Source organism: Chlorocebus sabaeus, chromosome 17 (assembly GCF_047675955.1).
Source record: "Chlorocebus sabaeus isolate Y175 chromosome 17, mChlSab1.0.hap1, whole genome shotgun sequence".
Taxonomy (NCBI): Eukaryota; Metazoa; Chordata; class Mammalia; order Primates; family Cercopithecidae; genus Chlorocebus; species Chlorocebus sabaeus.
Genome location: NC_132920.1, coordinates 43393800 through 43410239, shown reverse-complemented (window position 1 = coordinate 43410239; position 16440 = coordinate 43393800). Strand labels below are relative to the sequence as shown.

General features: G+C 53.7%; 2 protein-coding genes across 5 annotated transcripts in view; both read right to left on the bottom strand.

Moving 5' to 3' along the window:
- The window catches only part of CUL9 (cullin 9), a 44546-nt gene extending 40784 nt beyond the window's left edge, over positions 1 to 3762 (bottom strand). For 2 of the 3 annotated variants that reach the window (XM_007972498.3, XM_073005999.1), the window contains exons 1-3: positions 3658 to 3762; positions 1041 to 1644; positions 334 to 488 (exon numbers count right to left, since the gene is read on the bottom strand). In XM_007972498.3, the coding sequence (XP_007970689.2) occupies positions 334 to 488; positions 1041 to 1635 (750 nt within the window). In that variant the 5' untranslated portion in view covers positions 1636 to 1644; positions 3658 to 3762. Of the gene's footprint in view, positions 1 to 333; positions 489 to 1040; positions 1645 to 3657 lie in introns of those variants that run through there. The other variant, XM_073006000.1, reaches the window with a different exon arrangement.
- A 608-nt stretch (positions 3763 to 4370) lies between these two features.
- On the bottom strand, positions 4371 to 14203 carry SRF (serum response factor). 2 transcript variants are annotated; one of them, XM_007972496.3, is made up of 7 exons: positions 13691 to 14203; positions 11745 to 12011; positions 9896 to 10157; positions 9198 to 9317; positions 7383 to 7574; positions 6987 to 7063; positions 4371 to 6774 (listed from the first exon to the last, which is right to left on the bottom strand). In XM_007972496.3, exons 1-7 carry the CDS (start codon positions 14201 to 14203, stop codon positions 6679 to 6681), a joined length of 1527 nt encoding a protein of 508 aa, XP_007970687.1. In that variant the 3' UTR covers positions 4371 to 6678. The 2 variants fall into 2 exon arrangements, with proteins under 2 accessions (XP_007970687.1, XP_037862037.1); XM_038006109.2 differs by lacking the exon at positions 13691 to 14203 and adding an exon at positions 13282 to 13442.
- Positions 14204 to 16440: the final 2237 nt, after the last annotated feature.

The following is a 16440-nucleotide window of genomic DNA, read 5'->3' as shown; positions in this document are numbered from 1 at the left end:
AATACTTGGGACAGGTTCATCTCTTCCTGGCTTTAGCCTCTCCCTTTCCCCCCAGTATCCTCCTCTACAGAAAAATATAAAGGCCTTCTCCCCAGGCCTGTAGTTCTCCAACTTTGATTTGTGTAAGAAAGGCACAGGGAGTGTCTTAAGACACAGATTTCTGGGTTCTCATCTCAGAAATTCTGAATGGAGAGGGGCTGAGAGGGAGGACATGAACCTTCATGTTAACAAGTTCCCAGATGGCTCTGGTGCTAACATTCAGTCCTGAACCACGTTTTCAGAAATAATGCCTCAGCCCTTGTACACAGCATTTCCCTACAGCTGGTAGTGTACCTGAGGCAGATGAATGCCCTCAAAGGCCATGCAGTGTTCTTCAGAGGATGTGGTTTCTGCAAACAGCTCCAGCAATGTATAGCGACTGTCAAAATCCATGTGCTGCTCGATGCCATCTTGCTGGCTCAGTGACAGAAGGACGTGAGCCCGACTCCCTGTAATCCATACCCAATCCGTATCTTCTCCTCAATCCCCAGTACTTTCTCCCTGCCTTTCCTAGATTCTATCTCCTATCCCAGAGGCTTTCAAACTTTGTTACTAAGACTTACAGCAAGAAATATGTTTTACATGGTAACCTGTTACAAACATACATACATATAACTGAAACATATTTTATGGTACAAAATTTACCCCTACTAAGTGCTACACACTAATGACTTAAGTTTTTTAAAAAATGTTGGTTGTAACCCACCAAATTGATTTCAAAACCAACTAATAAATCTCAATCCAGTTTCAAAAATACAGATAAATCCTATTCTCTTCTCTGGTCAATGCACTGAGAATGAACAGATAAGCCAGAGGCTATCATTTTAGCCTCTTTATATACCTGAAATAGCCTATGAATCTGTATTTTTCCTTTGCATCAAATTGATATTCACCAAATACTAGGTGTTCTTACAGAGCTAGGAAATCTCTCCTCTTTCTGTTCTTACTCCCTGTGGCCCCATTTTCTCCATTGTTTTCCTTCTTCCCTGGCTGTCTCTTACCAGCATCGTGGGCTGCCAGAGCCTGCAGCATTTTGCCTGCACTCCGGCGGATCTGAGGCTCAGGATTGCACAGCATGTGCATGAGCAGGTCCAGGGCTCCTGTCTCCCTGAAGACACCAGTGAGGGGCCCGATGCTGGCGTAGGCACTGAGCACATGGATGGTGTGGAGCACAGCAGCCGTGAGGCTTGGGGTCCCACTTTCTGCCAGCTGCCTGGCTGCCCTGCGTACCAGCGCCTGCACATCAGCCTCCATCTCTCCCATTGCCACTTCATCCAGGCCTCCTGGATCTCGAGGAAAGCTTCCTGAAACCCCAGCTGGTTCGTGCTGAGGTCCCTTAGATAGTGCCCGCTCACCTAACAGCCCAGGGCAGTTGGCGTAGACCTCAGGAGCTGACAGCCACATGAGGATGTGCTCTGCTTTGCCTTCTTCCACACCCACTTTGCCCACTTCCCCACACTTCAGGACACTCCATCGGATCAGGTATTCAGGATGCCCATCATGCCCAGGCCTCTGTCGAATGAGTTCTTCAGGATATGCCTGCAGCCGAGGCCCTAAAGGCACCATGAGGTCCCCAGCATACCGTTCCCCAACCATCCTGACCTCCTGGGATACATAAGGAGAAAGATAAGGCAGTATGAGAAAATAAAAAAAAATACAGAGGGGGTGGAATCTTGAGACACAGAGAAGGTGGGTGGTGATCGGTAGGCTGCATGGTAGAATTTAGGAGGCCAAACAGAAAAGGCAAAAAATAGGATGGAATAAATAGCTGAACATACTTTGGGATTTATAACAGAAGGAGAATGGAGTGAAGACAGTGAGGGGATGAAGAGATTTAAGAAATGGAAGAGTTGGCTGGGCCCGGTGGCTCACGCCTATAATCCCAGCACTTTGGGAGGCCAAGGTGGGCAGATCACGAGGTCAGGAGTTCAAGACCAGCCTGGTCAACACAGTGAAACCCCATCTCTACTAAAAATACAAAAATTAGCCAGGTGTGGTAGCATATGCCTGTAGTCCCAGCTACTCAGGAGGCTGAGGCAGGAGAATCACTTGAACCCAGGAGGCGGAGGTTGCAGTGAGCCAAGACCGCACCACTGCATTCCAGCCTGGGCAACAGAGCGAGATTCTGTCAAAAAAGAAAGGAAGAAAGGAAGAAAGGAAGGGAGGAAGGGAGGAAGGGAGGAAGGGGAGTTTACAAAAAGATAATGAAAAGAATAATAGGCAAGGTAACAATAAGCAGTGACAGTTAAGCAAGATAGTTTAGGCAGGATAGCAGGGTGGCTGAGGGTTACAGATTAGGACTTAGAAGGATGACATGGGTGGACAGGAAGCACAGCAGCATGAGAGGCAGTGGGGTCAGAACATGTGAGGAAAAGTAGGACAGCGGAGGGGCACAACAAGGAGCATAAATGACAGAGTAAAGCTGCAAGGTGGATGTAAAGGGTGGGCCATGGCAGATACAGAGAACAGAGATGACAAAAGGCTGGGATGTTGGGGCAAATGACTGGATAGGAAAAGTGTTTTCAAGTCTTGTGAAAGGGGGAGGGCCCTAGGGACCAGATAAAATGATGGGAAAGATGACCAGGTCCCACCCTGCACTTATGCTGTATGTATGGTAAAGATCTAAGTAAGTCAGGCAGATAAGATAGAGGTGGCAATCACTGGGTTAAAGGTAGGAAATGAGGTCAGGAAAGAAGCAATATTCAGAGATTTTAGTGTCAGATAAATGTGACTCTGAATTCTGGCTCTTTGTCTCACTGTCTGCATAGTTTGGAACAAGTTACTTAACCTCTGAGCTTGTTTCCTCTTCTGCAAGATGGTAGTAATATTCATAGTTACTTCATGAATTTAAAAAACATCATGTATGTAAAGCACTTGGAACAGCATCTAGCACATGAGTGTTCAGTAAACATAATCTATTATTATTCTTAGATGGAGAAGGTAGGGGAGTCATCAAATAAATGCAAAGTTATTAAGACCGATTATAAATGGGAGTGGAATGATCAGGAAAGATACGAGTGATATGAAGCAGTGCAGGAGCAACAGGGAATAGTGAGAATAAGAATGGAAGAAGGTAAACCCAGATGAAGATATGGGTGGTCAGGGCAGGGGCCATGTTGGGGTACAGGGACAGAAGATTAGAGTAGAAGTGAAGAGGAGGGAGAAAGAAGGATGTGGACCTCAATGGAAGTAGGGGTCCACTTAGGATGGGGGGCAAGCCTGGATGGTAACCAGCGATGTGCCAGCGGGCAACTGATTAGCAGCAGGGGGAAGTAAAACAATCGGATAGGAGGAGGTGGGGGGATGTAATGTGGGCCTAGGAGAGCAACAGTGAACTGAGGTGTGGGGGTGAGGTCTGGACGCAGGGATGAGACCAGCAGATAGCAAGGTCAAGCCCAAGCTTGCAGAGCCGTGGAGGAGGCCAGCACTGCAGAGGGAACAGGTTGGGGGGAGGGGGGAGGATGTTTGGGGGCGCGGCTCAAAGAAGCTGAAAAGATCCAGTGAATCTCAGAGAGCAAGACCTCGTTCCCTTCGTCAGCCCCATGGACAGTGGCTAAAGAACCGGGGAGGAGACAGGAGAAGGGGAGGGACCGGGTCGGCGCAGAACTCTCCTCTCACCTCCCACCGCCCGGCTCAGCCCTCGCTGGGACCCAGCGGCCGGTCCCGCCGTCCTGGCCCCGCCTCTTCAGAGCTCCCTTCCGGGTCACACGGCGACTGCACGCACGGCCAGGCACCTACGGGTCCCACCGCGGCCCACGCCGAGCGTGGCGGAACAGCGCGCTAGTGGAGCATGCGTGCTACCGCGGCGGCTGTATGGGGAGAGGGTCGTGGGGGCGCGCTCCCGGCGGAGCCCGGGATCGAGGTCACGTTGCTCCTCTCTTAGCAGGAAGAAGCCCCCTCCTCTTCACTGGGTCGGCTCTCCTAATCCTCCCTCTCCCATCACAGCGATCATGCTGACGAAACATAGTAACGCACACTCCCACCTTAAGGCTGTCCTTTCTGACTTTTCAGTAGGTCACGTGCCCATGAGTTTCCCAAACCCTTTAGCAATGCTTTGAATTAGTTGTGTCACTTTTCCTGTTAATTATAATTGCTCCTCTGCGTTGGCCTTAACACCTAGCAAAACCACGCACAGGGAGAAGGTCCGCGGCCCCCCGCAAAACATTCCTTAAATTAAATCGTATAGAATTAAACTGCCCAAAGCACACCTTAGCATTACCGTTCTCATCAAGCAGCCCGGTTCGCTACTCAGAGCAGCAATTTTAGTAGTTTGCCTCGCGTTCATACCCCCGTCCCTCCCTAAGTAGAAAAACAGAGCCAAAGACCCCACAGTCTGTGCACAAAAATGATACATTTATTGAAAGAGTATTTTTTTTTTAATACAAAAGAAAGCTCTGTACATAGGACTGTGACCATGTCCACTATTCCTGGGTCAGCATCCCAGGGGAAGTAGAAACCACTGACATACACACTCACATTCACGCACACACACTCAGGCACACACACACACACATACCCCAGAGCCACCGAGGAAGGGAAACACCAAGGGTCGCTGCACATAAAAATGCCACCTCAACTCATCCCTGACACACGTATGTCCTCCCAAGGCCACGCTCACACAACACACATTATAAGCACTTTGCCTGATTCACTCACGGGGTCTGTCTTCTGTGGGAAGGAGAGGAAGAATTCATCAAAGGTCTCCTCCCATGGGTGGGGGAGTAGGGAGTGAGTGAGTGGTGGTGGAGTGAAACAAGAGCAGAGAAAAGGGGCTGGGCAGTTACAGACCTGAGTCCCAAGCTCCCCTGCTCTCTGGCCCCTGATTTGCCATGCCCCAGCCTTGAAAGCCACCCATAAGCCCCAGCTATCTCCAGGAGAAAGCCCAGAAAGGTGACTTCCATCTTGGCACCCCAAACTGGGGCAAGACAGCAATGAGGGTTAGAGGTTAGGGGGTTCTCAAACATGTCGGCAAATCATCCCCTTGATAACTAGGCTGTGCGTAAAATCTTCCCCCACCCCTTCACCTAATCACAGAAGCCAGCTTGTTCCTACTGAAGGCAGTCTTGGGGTTAAGAAAATTTCACCCCACTGCTGCCCCGTTTCTGAAAAAGCTCCCTTTCTGGATATAGGTGGTGAAGGTAGGCTCTGACACAGGGTAAAAGACCCTCCCCCCTATGCTGGCCCACCCTCAAGGTCTACCCCAAAGGGGGAGGAGGGGGGTGGGGCATGGCCCCTGTACAAATTACATAAATACTGAGGTTACACTTAGAAAAATAAATTCATTTTCTTCAAGGCTTTTTGTCTTAATTTAAAAAAGTTACAGTAGCTGCTCACTCCCTGGGAGAGCTGCCCATTTCTGGCTCCCCTTTGGCTGCATTCAGCCCAAGAGCTGCTCCCACTTCTTCTGACCCCCATTCCTGCCTCTCACCCCCTCCCAGACCCCACCCTGCTCACTGCAACTTGGGCCCCAGGCAGCTGCAGGCCTGGGACAGCACAAGGCTGCAATGCCCATGCGTGTGGCACAAATGAAGTCAGTTGCCTCCGCCTGACACCCTCCCACCCCCACCCCGACATTTGGTCTCCCTCTTCCCTCTCCCTAGCAACAGCCCTAAAGGGCAAAAAGAGGCCCAGAGCTGTGGGTCACCCTCCCCACCCCGTTGGGGCATGGCCTGAGGGCCCCTCCCCCGGCTTTCTCCTGGAAACAACCCAGGACTGGGCAAACCCAGAATCTCCCCCACACACTGGCGGACCCCGAGCTCGTGGGGTGGCTCTGCCCCCAGGGGCCCAGCCAGTTCTGGGGAGCCCTTGGGCTCCCCAGGGAAGGGGAGTTTGGGCAGGGAGGGGGACGAGAAAAACGCCATAAAAAAAAGTTAAATATTTTAAAAATATATATTTATAGATTTGTTTTCACTTCGTCTCCTCAAATAAAAAGTTCAAAATCAACTTTAAGTAAAGCAGCTGGGAGGAGAGGGGGGAAGACAAGGGGGAGAAGGGAACGCTGGTGGTTCCCTCCAACCCAGGATCCCCTGGAGGTCCAAGGGGAGCGGCAAGGCAGGGCAGGCAGCCCCAGGAACCTGCCCAGTGCACAGGCCCAGCTACTCAGGAACTGAAGGGGCAGAGGGCAGCAGTGTGAGGGAAGAAGCCCCTGTCTCCCCAGCTGGCCCCCTGAGGGGCAGGGGCAGGGCTCTTTTGACCCAGCCTGTGGCAGACACAGGGCTGACCTGGGGTCAGCAAGGAGGCTAGCAAGAGGGCCCCAACTGCTTCTTCAGAGGAGGACACAGTGCCCAGCCCCACAGAAGGCCTGTGTGTGGGGAGGCAGGGCACGGTCCCATTGGGTAAGCTAATACTCATGGCAAACATGGAGCCAAGCTGGCGAGGGGGTCCCAGGAAGGAGGATGGCCCCTCCAGCAACAGAAATGGGAGGTGGGGCGGGAAGAAGGGGAGGCTGAGGGAGGACGGGTGGAGGCAGGCAGGCCCATTTCTTTGGCTGGAGTGAGAGGGCTCAGTCCTGTGGCTGCCCGTTCCTCCTCCCCGCCTCCCTCCTGCGGCCCGTCAACGTGTGTATAAAGAAAACGTGAAAAGGCAACAATAAATAAGTGGTGCCGTCCCTTGGGCCATCTGTCCAGGGCGGCGGGCGGATCATTCACTCTTGGTGCTGTGGGCGGTGTCCAGGTTCACCACCTGTAGCTCGGTGAGGTTGCTGCTGCTCCCGGCCTGCTGCCCTATCACAGCCATCTGGAGGGAAGGGGGTGAATGAGGAGAGGCAGGGACTGGCCAGCCAGCTCAGGCTCCCCTGGCTTCCCTGCCTGCCAACCACCGGCCTGAGCAGAAAAGCAGATGGGCTTCCAGGCTAGGGATTTTGGCTTTGATGAACTGGTAACAGGATCCCCCAAGGTCAAGACAAAGAAGTGGCTATCTGGGATGGGGTGAAAGATATCCCTGCCTACCTGGTGGAGCTGAACTGCTGAAACAGGGATCTGCACTGTCCCAGATGATGCTGTCAGGAACACCTGGGGGACGCCACCTACATTGGAAAACCACAGGAGATACTCAAATTGTTTGTTGAAACTTCCAGATATTAGAGGAGTGGTGACAAATGCACAAGTGACCGGGGGAGTCTCAGATGTAAGAGGCCAAGGGAAAGGGTGCCAGTGTCTGAGGGTGCATGTGGGTGTGAGTGTTCAAGTGTGCATGGGTGTCCAAATGTGTATGTAAGCATCCAAGTCTGTGTTGTATTTGGGTAGAAATATTTGTAGGCATCAGTGCATACGTGTGTGTGCGTGTGTGTGTGTGTATAAGGAAGGAAACGGTCCTCCTTTCCTTAGCCCTGTTCCTCTACTCACCTGGCTCCTGGACCTGGCTGTGGGACACCTGCATGGTAGATGGTGCCTGGGAGAAGGCATTCAGCACGGTGAGGCTGCCATCACCCAGGCCTGAGGTGGGGGCATACATCACCGCATGCGGGCTAGGGTACATCATGTGGCCACCCACAGTTGTGGGCACGGATGACGTCATGATGGTGGCGGGCAGCGTCACTGGCAAACACAGACATGTGTCAGCTCGGTACTGGTCCCTATTGATATCTCCCATTCCCTAGGAATTCCAGGCCCCCAGAGCCCTCTTGCCATTTCCCAGGTCAGAAGCTAGACACGACTATTCCTCCGCTCCATCATCAACTAAGAAAAGCCTATTTTTTCTTGAACACAACAGCATCAATCTTTAATTGTATCCTATCACATTGTACTATTCAACTGTCTATCTGCTGAATTCTCTAAGTCCCAAATCTTGGGAAAAACAAAGATTATGACTGACCTACTCTCAGAAAACTCAGATACTCCCCTTTTAGGGAACTCTAACATCTTATTTTTTATTTGTTTTCATTCTCCCTCCTTCTTAATGCACAGCTAACAAATTCACCTTTCAAACAAGCACTTCTCAAATGTTAATGTGCATTATATGGGAATCTTGTTAAAACACAGACTCTGGGCTGGGCGCAGTGGATCACGCCTGTAATCCCAGCACTCTGAGAGGCCGAGGCAGGTGGATCATGAGGTCAGGAGATCGAGACCATCCTGGCTAACACAGTGAAACCTCGTCTCTACCAAAAATATAAACAAATTAGCTGGGCATGGTGGCGGGCGCCTTTAAGTCCCAGCTCTCGGAAGGCTGAGGCAGCAAAATGGCGTGAACCCGGGATGCAGAGCTTGTGGTGAGCCAAGATCGCGCCACTGCACTCCAGCCTGGGCGACAGAGCGAGACTCTGTCTCAAAAAAAAAATAAAAAACCTTGGACTCTGATTCAGTAGGTTTGGGGTAAGACTCAATATTCTGTATTTCCAACAAGTTCCCAGGTAATGCTGGGTGTTCCCAGTCCACAGGCCACACTTTGAGTAATAAGGTTATAAATAATAAGAACTTAAAATTAACTTTATTTTCAGAGTATCTCATCATTTCTAAAATGTCTAGAGAGGCCGGGCGCGGTGACTCAAGCCTGTAATCCCAGCGCTTTGGGAGGCCGAGACGGGCGGATCACGAGGTCAGGAGATCAAGACCATCCTGGCTAACCCGGTGAAACCCCGTCTCTAGTAAAAAATACAAAAGAAATAGCCGGGCGAGGTGGCGAGCATCTGTAGTCCCAGCTACTCGGGAGGCTGAGGCAGGAGAATGGCGTAAACCCGGGAGGCGGAGCTTGCAGTGAGCTGAGATCCGGCCACTGCACTCCAGCCTGGGCGACAGAGCGAGACTCCGTCTCAAAAAAAAAAAAAAATGTCTAGAGATACCTGAGGGTAACTGTGGCTACTCAAAACCTGTAAGACCCTCACACAAAGAGAAAATTGCTCTCTAAGTCCTTCTTGATAATTAAGCAAACGTGTCTTTGAGCAAGTAACTTCTTATTTCTAGGCCTCAGGCTCCTCATCTGAATGAGAAGGTAGCATCAATGGTCCCTAATTTTCTTCTGGAATCCACAGCCCACTGCAGGGCGGGATTCAAAACTCAGTCATCCTCACCTGACTTTCCCATAATTATTAGGCCAAAAGCCTCAATCTCCACTTTAAGAAATCCCTTGACTTTAGTTATAGGAGGGTTACTGTTGGGCACCTACTGCTAGGCCTCGTGGGGGAAGGCAGGGAGGGAGGGTGACAGGGCTGCAAGCTATACCTGTCCCGCTGGAGGAGGTCTGCGTGAGGTCTGTGCTGCTGTCACGGGAGGGAGACGCCTGCTGTGGGGCCTGGTGCACTTGAATGGCCTGCACTGGGACCTGCTGGGCCACTGCCCCACCTGCGAAACACAGTCTTATTTGTGCTCTGTCCCACCCAATTGCCACCTCCACCAAGTACCCATGGACACCCCAGTCCCAGGGTCTGGCACACTGGTCTCCAACTCCCGTCACTATCTTTCCTGGAAGCCAAAGAGGCCCTTCATGCCCGAATCTCCCCTCTGGGGGCTTCCACACTCTGCTCTTGCCCATCCCTCCTCCTCCTGCCCTGGGCCTTGCCTCTCTTTTCCTCAGTTGACCCAAGAGCTGGCAATAACCCATCAAGGACATGATCTGCCTTCCAGTCAAGGCAGGAAGTGGTGAAACGTCTACTGCCCTGTGGCAATAGGGGCACGGGGCTGGGGTAGCTAGACAGGGCCAGAATATACGGTTGAAACTTACTGACAAGGACAGCAGGGGTCTCAGTGGGCAGAGGTATGCCTGCCAACGGGACATAAGAGGCTTCTCTCAGGCTCTGGCCCCTATTCACCTTCCTTCTGAGCAGGGAAAGAGGTTCTCTTGGTGCCAGCCCTAAACACACTCTTAGCATGCTTGATTTGCCCCAGAGAGGACGAATCTCTCCCTTCCCCTCGTGACTCACCAGGCATGAGGGTGAAGCTGGTAGGCAGCTGCATAAGGCCCCCAGAGGAGACAGGGCCGCTGCCTGTACTCTTCAGCACAGTCCCATTGGCACTGCTGACAGCACTGGGGCTGACACTAGCAGACACTGGTGCCAGGTAGTTGGTGATGGGAAAGGAGGGGCCGCTGCTGACTTGCATGGTGGTAGAGGTGCTAGGTGCTGTTTGGATGGTAGAGGTTGTACCCGGCAGGTTGGTGACTGTGAACGCCGGCTTCAGTGTGTCCTATACCCAGAGTAAAGATGAAGCAATGAGCCTCTACCAGACCCTGCCTTTGCAGAAGTTTTGTGTGGACTGAGAACCCAGACTGAAACCAGTGAGCTTGGGTTCAAATCCCAGCGCCACATTTACCTGATGCCTCACTCTTGGGTAAGTTATTGATATACTCAGCTACAGTTTTCTATCGGTAAAAGGAGGATAATACCTACCCCTTAGGTTGCTTTAAGGATTAAGTAGGTTAGCATATGTAAATCACTTAGAAAACAGTACCTGGCACATAAAAAAAATATAAATACTTGCTGCTCTTATGATGATGATTATCATTTTCATCATTATAATCCCGAGTCCTCTGCTCCAGTTGACTGTGATAATCCCATTGGCTGGGGAGTCAGGACACCAAAGTCTGTTCCTAGCTCTGGTAATGACCATCTAAGTGACCCTGAAATAACCACTCCCCTTTTCTGAACCTCGGTTTTCTTCTTCTATAAGCATAAGGGGGCTGGGCTGCTATGTTTTCTTTAAGAGTTCTTCCAGTTCTAATTTGTCAGGCTTCTGAGATATGAACTGAGAGTTTCTCAGGGAACTTAGAGTTTGAGAGAGATCTTGAGGGTCTGGCAATGACACACTATATGTCAAACACCCAAGATGTAAACTACCAAAAGAATGTACTCATCCAACAAAATTTCCTGGGAATAAATGAGCCCTACTGTTATAAAAGTTTAAAAATTATTACAGATGATATGCCACTAAGAGAGCGGGGAGCCTACAGCACTGACTCTCTCCTCAGGAAGACTTCCTTCTTAGAAGGGGAAGGAGGAAACTGAGAACCAAGCCACCAAGCCCAGACCCGAACTGAGTCAACCAGAAGCTCAAAGGCTGGGGGGGTGGGTCAGCACGAGACGTTTGCTTGGCAGCTGGGCCCAAGACCCTTGATTGGCGGAGGCGTTGCTAAGGCAAACAGTACCGCTTCCTCCCATTGGCCAGTCAGTTAAGTGCCACCCGGAAGGTGGAGCTCCCCAGACAGCAAGGGAGGAAGCCCCACCCCCTCTCCTTACCGGGAAAAGGAAGGGGGAGGAGTAACAGCGCAGGCATCCCTAGCAGCAGGCAAATGCGTTCCCTAACTGCCCAGGCCCCCAACACCCTGAAAGGGCAGGCGGCTGGCTTGTAAGGTAGTCCCCGGTCCAGTCAACTAGCCCGCCTGCTAAGAGTGCTGGGTTCTCAGGACCCTGGAACCGGAGTGCTCCCTTTCTACTCCCTGGCGACCAAGCCCGGAGGGCCGGGCTAAGCTACACCCCCGCCCCTAGCGGGGAGACAGCTGGCGGGAGGAATGCAAAGGCCCTGCCAGGCAGGCGGGCTGCGGGCGGGAGGCCGGCGTGGAGCCCGAGCCGGCCTTATATGGGCACGGAGGCCGCCCGCTTATCTAGGGGGCCGGTCTTCTATCAGGAAAGTGAGGATGGACACCTGTCCCCTAGGACAAGGGTCGTTAATCCGGCTCCACTCCACATCAGTGGGTACCTATCCACCTGCCCTGGGCCAGAAAGAGAGAGGGACCCCCCTCCCTTCCCTCCTCTCACATAGGCAACGCAAACACACCTTGGTCTCCCCACTGCTGTCAGACTCCGACACCTGGTAGGTGAGATCTGTCTCTTCAAAGCCAGTGGCACTCATTCTCTGGTCTGTTGTGGGGTCTGAGCGGGGTGGAGAGTCTGGAGAGTTGAGGCAGGTCTGAATCAGTGCCTTGCCGGTCTCACTGGTGATCATGGGCTGCAGTTTTCGTGTGGCAAAGGTATACACATGGCCTGTCTCACTGGCCACCAGCAACAGCACCTGTGTCCCTGTCAGCGTGGACAGCTCATAGGCCTGAGGGGTGAGGACGGAGATGGGCAGGTCAGCAAACTTTTTATCTCTACCTTCTTTGAGAAGTTGGAAAAAAATATATACAGTGATGTCATTCCCCCATTCCCATAATGACCTTCGTCTCTAGTGATTCTGGGGGCAGGGTGTCCTATCAGGATCTCTGGAAGCAGCAAAACTACCAATGCTCCTCCTTTGAGGAGCAGCCCCACTGACCTGAAGATACCCCAAGCAAACAGTAATAGCCTCCCAGTGATGGAACATATAACCTCAGGGGATACGGAAGGACTCAGCTATAGCTGCTCCCAACGCAGCTTAGTGCCTGGAAAGTCCCGGAGCCTCAACCATTCTCACTGTCACAGGGACCAGGACGGATCCCTACCTATCACACTGGAATTTGTACATTAGTGATAAGGGACCACTTAAGCTCCAACTGTCCCATGTTTCTTTCCAGAAACTGCACAGGCTCCAACTTGTTGCCATAGCCTAGTTTCTCCTGTTGTCTTGTAATACTTTACTGCCTTTTTTACTTTGCCTTGGGAAGAAGGTTACGGAAGGGGAGAAGAGAATTTTCCTTCATTAATTACCTCCCCCCACAACCTTCTCCACTGATGATCAAGTGACAAGGGACATTGATACAACAGTGTCTGGAGTGAGGGGAGACGAGACCTAGATTAGCACTAAACATCCTGCCATGAGCCCAGGAAGGGGACCTTCAAGGATGGCCCCACAGATGCCATACTCTCCCAACAAAGTTCTACGAACCACCTTGGAAGCAGCTCCGGTTTCTACATGGGACAGAAATAAACACCAGCCAGTGTTCCCAAGGATCCAGCTACTTGTCTCCCAATTCTTCTGCTTTCATCCCTTCCCTTATCATCTACACTCCAAAATGACTCCTTTCCTCACCACTTTTCACTGGCTGGCAGAAGAGGAATTCCTAGGTACCTCTGCAAGCCTCCCTGATTTCCCCCAAACCCCATCCATGCATAGATTCTCCCTAGGGCTGGAAACCCCACTTGTCCTAACGGCAGGAGATTCTGCAGCGGGTCCTGCCAGGAGCATGTGGTTCCCAGCGGATGCCATGGAACACTCACAGCCGGTGCGGGACTAGGTTCCTGCTGCTCAGGGCAGCACCAGTTCTCCTGCCCCGCTCCCTTACCTGGTCCCTAACCCTGCCTGTCCTTCCAACCAGCACTACTCTCGTGGTGCCCATTTCCTCCCACACATGCTCGCTCATTGTTGTCATGCAGCTCCAGCCTCCTCACCTCCATACCTTCTCGTTTGCTCCCTGCTTTTCCGGCGCCCTCCTCCGAACACCGGAGTGCACTGGACCTACTGATCCCGGCTTCTCATTATCCACCTCCCCGGCAGCCTCGCAGCCTCCCATGACCGCTCCTCAAACCTCCACTCAGCAAGGGCCCTCTTCCTCTCTCGCGCCGGTCACTCCCACCTCTGCGCCTTTCCCCAAGGTTCCCGGCGTTCGCGGGATCTCCCCTCTCCCCACATTTCCCCGGCGGCCCCTCCCCTTCGGCCCTCCCCGGGCAGGAGCCATCCCCTCCCACACACCTCCTGCGGACTCGCCGCCTCTCACCTCCGCCTCGGCTCTGCCGTCCTCCCGGGCTCCCCTTGCGCATCCCCACCCTTCCCGGGCCCCGGGGCCAGCCAGCCCGCCGACTTGGTACCTTCTTCATGATGCCCGTCTTCCTCTTGCTGAAGGTCGTGTAGCGCCGCAGCTTGTTGTCGATGAACTCCATCTTGATCTTCACGCGGCCCCGGGTCTTCTTACCCGGCTTGGCCCCGCTCACCGCGCCGCTCACCGGCCCGTAGCCCCCGGTGGCCGCCGCCGACGCCTCGGGCCCACCGACCACCATACCGATCTCCATCTCGCTCAGGCTCCGCTTCATGCCGCGCCGCTCGGCGCCCAGCTCCTCCTCCTCGCCCGACTCCGAGTCGCCCTCGCTGCCGCTGTAGAGGGCCCCCGCGGTGGGCGCCGGGGTGGTTGCCGCCGCTGCCGCAGCCTCCCGCTCCAGGCGGCCGGGCCCGAGCCCCGCGCCATTCCCGGGGACCCGGCCCCCGTTAGCCCCACGAGTCCCGCCGCCGCTGCCCGGCCGCCCCGTCGGGGTCCGGTTCAGGCTGCCCCCCAGGGCCGAGCCCCGGCCCAGAGCCGCCGCGGCCCCAGCTTGGCTCGGTAACATGGCGCTCGATGCAGGAGGGCGGACGGGCAGTCAGCGAGGAATCGGAGCCGCAGCCGCCGCCGCCATCGGCTTCCCAGCTCAACCCGGCACTCCCGCTGCTGCTAGTGCCGCTATCGCTGCCGCGGCCGCCGCTGCGAACCCGGGGCCCCTGCACGCCCGGGCCGACCTGGGCCCTCACTTTCCTGCCCCTGTGGCCCGGGTTGCCCCAGGCCGCGCGCAGCGCCCCCTGTCCGTCTGCTAGGGCGGCGCGCCCGGCGGCCGTCAGCGTCCCCCGGGGGGCAGGGGCTGCTGGCCGCGGCCGAGACGGCGGGTGGAGGGGGCCGGGACCACGCGCTGGCGGCGGAGGGATCCCCCGACCCTTCCCCCCATATAAAGAGATACAATGTTTCCTTTTATGGCGAGGCCGCTCCTTATATGGTGAGCCCCAGCGCCCCCGCCCCATTGGTCCATGGTTCCGGCACCTCCGCTCCCCATTGGTCCGCAGGGGAGCGCTTATTTGCATAGACATACCGAACTCGTTCCTGTCCTCTCGCGTCAGACCGCGACTCCGAGAGGGGTGGAGCCGACGCCTCTTAAAGGAACCGGAGAGCAGGCGCGACTCCGCCTCCCTGAACCCGAGAATGATAGAACGGTTTGGGAGGCACCCGCGGAGAAGCAGCCTGGGACTGGAGCGCAGTCTTGCGGAAGAGAGGGAGCAGCACTAGGAAATGGGCTCCAGCACCGGGACCGCTAGAGACAAACACTGGGGAAACCCCTGGGTGGATTGTGGGGTTTGCAGTCAATTAAAAAAATACAGCCCAAATTCCAAGGGCGGAGTGCAGGGATTGATTGGAGCATTTCCTCACGCCTTCCTAAGGGAGGCACAGTTATTGGCTGAGCGGAGGGAGCTTGGATCCCCGGTGTCCAGACTCGTAGCACCCCAGCAGCTCAGCTCTAACTTTTCCCCTCCCCCCAACTTCCCCTCCCTTTCCCTTGCTTTTGTAGGCGACGACACTTTCCCACCAGGCTGGCTCGCGGGTCCTCATTCATCATCCTCTGCACTGGGGGGTCTTTGGCAGACATACATCTGGAAAAGGCGGGTGGAGGGGAGGGCGAGAGACAGAGATCGGTCTCCCAGTCCCGAGGCGGGCAGGGAGGAGAGACGGAGATCATTGAAGACTTCCAGCTGCAGGCTGGGCTGGGGGAGGGGGACGTCCCGAGGATAAAGCCCACCCTGCAGCCAGTGCAAAGACGGGAAATTGTGGCCCGACAGAAAGTTTAAGCAAGCAAGCACGCTCACGCACACACACGCACCTACACACCCTTCTCTGGAAAGCCCGTTGGAGAAAGAAAAAAAAAAGTTTCAGACAGGGTATCGCTCAGTCGCCCAACCTGGAGTGCAGTGGTATGATCTGAGCTCATTGCAACCTCCGCCTCCCGGGTTCAAGCGATTCTCCCACCTCCGCCTCTCACGTAGCTGGGACTACAGGTTCGCGCCACCACTTGGGCCTAATTTTTGTATTTTTTGTAGAGATGGGGTTTTGCCATGTTGCCCAGACTGGTCTCGAACTCCTGGCATCAAGCTATCCTTCACCCTCGGCTTCCCAAAGTGCCGGGATTATAGGCATGAACCACTGTGCCTGGCAGAAAAAAAAAAAAAAAAATTAAAGAATAGAACTGGGGTGCTGCAAAGTGAGGTTCAAGCTCTGGGTCTGGATCTTTTCTCCAAAGCAGTGAAAATAGCATGGACTTTGCTGTTACCGAATTATTTAAATCTGGAATCTGCCTCTTGGTAAGCCCTGTGCCTGGAAACAAGTGACAAGTGATCTGATCACTCCAAACGCAATATTAATCAATGTTGCTATCCATTCCATGAGATTTTTTTTTCTTTTTCTTTTTCTTTTTTTTTTTTTTGAGACAGAGCCTCACTCTGTCACCCAGGCTGGAGTGCACTGGCACGATCTCGACTCACTGCAACTTCTGCCTCTCCAGTTCAAGCGATTCTTCTGCTGCCTCAGCTTCCCAAATAGCTGGGATTACAGGTGCCCGCCACCACACCCGGCTATTTTGTATTTTTAGTAGAAATGGGGTTTCGCCATGTTGTCCAGGCTGGTCTCGAACTGCTGACCTCAAGTGATCCACCCACCTCGGCCTCCCAAAGTGCTGGGATTACAGGAGTGAGCCACCATGCCTGGCCTATTCCATGAAATTCTTAATGCAGATTTAATGAGATAAAGACTAAAGGTTTTCCGCCATCT